Source organism: Lithobates pipiens, unplaced genomic scaffold (assembly GCF_037356315.1).
Source record: "Lithobates pipiens isolate NorthernLeopardFrog02 unplaced genomic scaffold, aLitPip1_a1.2 Scaffold_8, whole genome shotgun sequence".
Lineage (NCBI taxonomy): Eukaryota > Metazoa > Chordata > Amphibia > Anura > Ranidae > Lithobates > Lithobates pipiens.
Genome location: NW_027507903.1, coordinates 489194459 through 489200088, shown reverse-complemented (window position 1 = coordinate 489200088; position 5630 = coordinate 489194459). Strand labels below are relative to the sequence as shown.

At 39.3% G+C, this 5630-nt stretch overlaps 1 protein-coding gene across 1 annotated transcript; it reads left to right on the top strand.

Annotated features, from left to right (window-relative positions):
• The first annotated feature begins 913 nt into the window (after window positions 1-913).
• Window positions 914-4052, top strand: REP15 (RAB15 effector protein). The gene has a single exon (XM_077469021.1). The coding sequence runs from the start codon at window positions 1039-1041 to the stop codon at window positions 1759-1761; it is 723 nt and encodes a 240-aa protein (XP_077325147.1). The 5' UTR covers window positions 914-1038; the 3' UTR covers window positions 1762-4052.
• The last annotated feature ends 1578 nt before the right edge of the window (window positions 4053-5630 follow it).

Genomic DNA, 5630 nt, shown 5'->3' with positions numbered 1-5630 from the left:
AAAAATAGAATATGTTTAAAATCTATCCGACAGACTCAATTCTGATGGACTAAAAATCGGGAAAAACGTTCCACTGTGTGCTGGACCAAGTCTGCCGGAAAGTCCGGTTGTGTGTTTATGGCATAAGAGCCTGTTAGAATGCTGAGTTAACTTGCAGTAAAACTACTAGGTGGGTTCCCAGATCTGCACACCTGGTGTACTCATTATATGGCGCTCCAACCATTCCTGCTAAATGTTTATATTATGAAGAATAGAACAAGCAGAACTGGGACACACAATAGGTGGTCGGGACTCTATGTGGTGTGGGGAAGAGCCAAGGAGGAGATCTTACTGCCTGTACTCAGGCTATGTATGTACAGTGCAGGGATGGGAGCTATGCTGAGTATCTTGCCAGCAGTGACCCCTGCTGATTCTCAGTACACTGCCTTACCAATTCCTGTGCACTCTGCTGACCCCTGTACACTGTCCTAAAATCAAATAGCCCTGGTACACTGGCCTACAACTCCTGATCCCATCCTCTGCACTGCTAACCCCCTGTACTTTTCCCTGCTTACCTTCCATTCTCTGCCCCCTGACATTTTTTACTGCACCCCCACATCAGGCTAGATCCAGCCCTGTTACAAATCCATATCCATCTTCTTGCTATATCTAAATGTCCTGCACCAGGATCCAAAGCAAAATCATCCAGGAACCTTAAAAAAAAAAAAAAAGGTAGGACCAAGACGCCAACGTTGATTTGTCATACTTCTGATTCAGTCAAGGAACATCCTAAATGTATTTTTTTTTATCCTCTACATAATGCTGACAGACTTTGCCCTCAGCTACGAATAAGGATGTGTTTTTAGTTACAGATTGTGGAAGTTGTCATTCCAGTTTTAGCAGCTCTGGAGACACAATAAGAAGCCCAGCCCCGTATTGTAACATAGTCACACGTCAAAGAACACGATACATCACAGTGCAAGCCTACAGCTGCTTCACACTGACCTTCAGTATGTGGTCTAGGGCTTTCAGAACCTTGATGGCCATGTAAAGCTTTCCATGATGGGTCAAACTCCTTCTGCTCAGATCATTGTCACCCAGCCAGACAAGTCAGATATTGTCTGTGAAATCTTCAGCCAGGGAGTGGTACATGCTTCCCAAAAACTAAAGGACTATCTTGGATTCGAAGACCCCTATGGCAGTTTCCGTCCCAGCACAGACACCCTGACAGAGATCTTCCTGGTCAACTTTATCAACTTCTGTGTGGAAAAAGGAGTCGAAGAACGAATTGCCACTAGCAAAATGACCAAGCAGCAATCTGTCTTGTTTGGGGTGGACTGGATTTGGACTCTGCTTAATCCTGACAAATCCACAAGGCTGCAGATAGCCGTCCAGGCCCTACAGATGTCTGACTTCAATGACGATGGACGAGGAGACCCAATAGAGAATGGCCCTTACAAGGAAATCCAACTGACTGACACATTTTACAAAAATAAGAGCCCGTATGAGAAACTAGAGGAGTTTTGTCGGCTGGTGGGCTCGGATTGCCTGGGCCTCTTCATCATCTTTGGCCTTCCGGGAAAACCCAAGGATGTGCGAGGCATCCTTTTGGACAGCGTCATCAGGGAAAACAAAAAAAATTCTGTGCCGGCCGAGAAAGCTTTGCAGCAATTCATCCTGAACACAGACAATTTCCTGCCCACAAAGGAGTTGCTAGAAACCTGTTTGTTTAAAAGAAACGGCCAAAAGAACATCGGAAAAGTATACATCAACTTTTTATAACTGTTGGTAGAGTTGGAATGAAGATGAAGGTTCTATCAACGTGTGCAGAGTGGAAAGATTTAGTTTACAAAAAAATACACGGACTGCTGTCAAAAAATGGTCACAAAAAATTCCATAAAAATGAAGATACGTCCATTTATTTTTTTTATTTTATTTTTTATGATCCTCCCTGTTCATCTACCTGCCAGCTACAAGTGATGACAGAGATAACAGGTTGTATTTTTTTAGACTTTAGTTCAACTGAAAAGCAAAATATAGTTGAAAACAAGGTTCTCTAGAGTAGAAGTGATTTCCTGCATTGTTGGCAACATGAAACCTGTGTGTTACCTGACCGCCTGGTTATAATATTGTGCAACTTCCAAACACCCCAGCCCTAACTGATGTTTCGTTTCAAATAGAAAATTATACTTAGGAAATGTTTAGGAAAAAAATTGAACAATTTTACTTAAAAGTAGGCAAAATCTGATGTTATATATAGTGTCGGGCTCTGCTGATGGCACTGCATTACTTGGTTTTATCCACATGCTTTTAATGTCTTCTCTTGGTTTATATTGGAAGTTGTGGTTGCTGTACCTTTCCTTGGGTGTGTTACACTAAAAGCTTGGTTGACCCATCACGCATATGCCTAGCTGGGTTCAACCTGTCCAGTTACCCTCTTTCCTTACGGTGGTGGATTATCTACAGACAACCAGTTCACCCAGATTCACAGTCACATTATTCTTTGCCATATTATATGAACTATATGCACTTTATATACACTAACACTGCTGGTTTTCTTAACTTTATCATTATTGTTGTGTAATCTTTATTTGTTGTGTACTTATCTGCACATTTATATACCACATCAGTTTTTGGGGGTTTGTTTTTTGAATAATTTCGTTATTTATTCAATTTTTTCATTAGCGCTGCACTATATTACTTTATTCGTACACTTAACCACAGACTATCTGATGTGCTGGCAGCTATCACTATTTTGTATAAGACAGTGTATTTTTTTTTTTTTTCACATTTTTCCATATATAGTGTAACTTTCTGGTTGCATTCGTTTCTGCTGCTTCTTTTTTTTTTCACCTGTTGATCGAACCAGTCTGTTATTTTTAAATGTCCTTTAACTGTCAGAGTCCTAAACCTGCTAGTTTAACACTACCCTACCCCCAGACTGACAGCGCTGCTGTCCAAAGGTGTCTCTGCTGCACCTCCATCCAGAGTGAAGACACCCAAAGATAGGAAGTTTGTGATTGGCCAAATCACCAAGTGAAAGTAAAGAGAAAAAAAGCCTTACATAGAAAACGAATGCAGCCTATACATCTAAGGATTGGTAATCTGCAATATATTACATATTTGTTTTTAGGTTTATTACTGCTTTCATTTGGTGTTAAAAAAAAAATCAATCTACATGTCCCATCTAGAGGTGACCATATACTACACAATCTGATTGCACAATCTCCTTTAGATATTTCAGCAACAATGTAATGCATGAGCTTGCCAAATTTGATGCAAATGGGACAATCTGTTCAGGTTTATTACAAAGTGTGGGTAAAGCCAGCTTTAGATGGTCCGAATCAGTTCAGCAGGGACATGTTGAGATTCCAACCATCTATGGGCAGGCTGATTGTACCCAAGTTGATTTATGGATCAACTTGGGTACAAACAGCATGTCAGATTTTTGGCATGTGATTATTGCCAGCAGCTATAGCCACTAGCAATAATCACGGTGTTCTCCTGCCAAGGACCACTCACCTTGAAGTATTCTCCCCATCAACACTGACAGTGTTGATGAGGCGATCAATTGATTTTCTTTCCTGCAACCTGTGGTTAAAGAAAAGAAAATCACCTCATCTATGGTCTGATTGAGTCTAAAAGATTAGGATTGTACAATCAGATAGTAAAGTGTATGGCCAGCATAATACTACCCCGTCCGTAGGTTGACAAGTATGCTGCGGAGTTTCACTGCAGAAAGTAAAGTGTAACCACCATCTTAAATTAATTTGAATACAGTCGGGGAGGGCAAAAAATAAATAAAAAATGCAGTGGTAACAGACTATCATATATGCCATTGTCATTTTGCCCAGAGTTACTCTTTAAAGTTTAAAAAAAAAATGTGCAGCTCCAGGCAGCCTTGGAAGGAAGGAATCCAACATTTACATTTTTGCCCATTTTAGAAAGGCAGAGGGTCTGCACACTGAGATGTAAAGTTCACTTTGAATAGTGAATTATCAGCTGTTTATTAAATATGTAATATCTGTTTTATGTGTAGTTTGTCATTAGTGGTATTAAAAAAAAATATTTCACATATGCAATGTTTATTACAAGGCGTTCCCTTGATCCATTAATAGGAGACCCCGGCATTGCCTCCACCTGTTATTTAACAGTACAACTTTTGGTCTGATTTACTAAAGAAGCTGAGAATCGTTATTCAAAAATTTTATGAGCGGTTCCAGCAGCTGAAAAATGTCTACACCCAACTGAATAATTTCCAGCAGCTGAAAGACGTCTACACAAGATTGGATAATTTCCAGCAGCTGAAAGACGTCTACACAAGATTGGATAATTTCCAGCAGCTGAAAGATGTCTACACAAGATTGGATAATTTCCAGCAGCTGAAAGACGTCTACACAAGATTGGATAATTTCCAGCAGCTGAAAGACATCTACACACAATTGGATAATTGAAGTGAATATTCACGTGTTTTATAGTGAAGATTTTTACCTCCTTTAGTAAATTGGCTTCACTGTGTCTGAGGTGGAGGTTTCAAACCTCCACGCTTAAAGGGGGACATCCATTTTTAACCCTTCTATGTTCACTGTATATAATGACTAGAGGGATTCTGAGCAGTGGGCTGTAAACGACAAGTAGAGACTCCTACAGCTTTCCTTTCTTGAAAATGCTAGTTGACTGGCTCTAATGCTAATCCCCACACTTCAAAACTTTGTATGACGACTGTGGCAAATTTACTCTGAAGGCAAACAGTGAGCCAATTTGATTGTTAGCAATGGCAAGGCCTGTGTTTCCTTTAAAGTTCCCAGATCTGTCAGACAGCAGGCCTTTAGTGATATCAAAAAGGTTTATTTTATTTTTTTGTTTTACACTTGAAATCATGTAATTTGCCTTTCTTATAAGCCAAAAAACAGAAGGGACCTATTTTGTGAATGTACAATAAGATTGATGTACAGTGTATCTGAAAAGTATTCACAGCACTTCACTTTTTCCACATTTTGTTATGCCTTATTCCAAAATTAATTAATTTCCTCAAAATTCTACAAACAATACTCCATAATGACAACATGAAAGAAGTTTGTTTGAGATCTTTGGTGTATACACCGCTCCTAAAGCGCCCCTGCCCATTGAAAGAAAAAGCGGTAAAAATGGCGCTTTTACCGCCGACGCCCCCGACACCCCAGTGTGAAAAGGTTCTTATATTTGACATTTTTTTATTTTTAATAAATGTGCAAAGATTTCAAACTTCTTTCACATTGTCATTATGGGGTATGTTTTCTAGAATTTCGAGGAAAATAATGAATTGAATCCATTTTGGAATAAAGCTGTAACATATCAAAATGTGGAAACTGTGAAAAGCTATGAATACTGTCCTGTGCAATGTACGTGCTCCATACAGTTCATGGATGTACAAAGCTGACACCTAGTGGATTAATGGAGAAATTGCACCTTACAATAAAAGCACTACATTTAATAAATACATCAATTCTAAAAGACAGCCAGCATAATAATACATCTTGTGACAATAAACTTCAAGAACAATTTTATACTGTCCCTTCAACATAGGTTTACACTTGTGCATGTACACATTGCAAATACAGCAGCCGATTAATTTAAAAGAGCTACTGTCACAGGGAAAGAAGTTCCTGACC

Bases quoted from the DNA above. Each gene is read 5' to 3' on its own strand.
- REP15 (XM_077469021.1), top strand. From the start codon at position 1,039: ATGATGGGTCAAACTCCTTCTGCTCAGATCATTGTCACCCAGCCAGAC.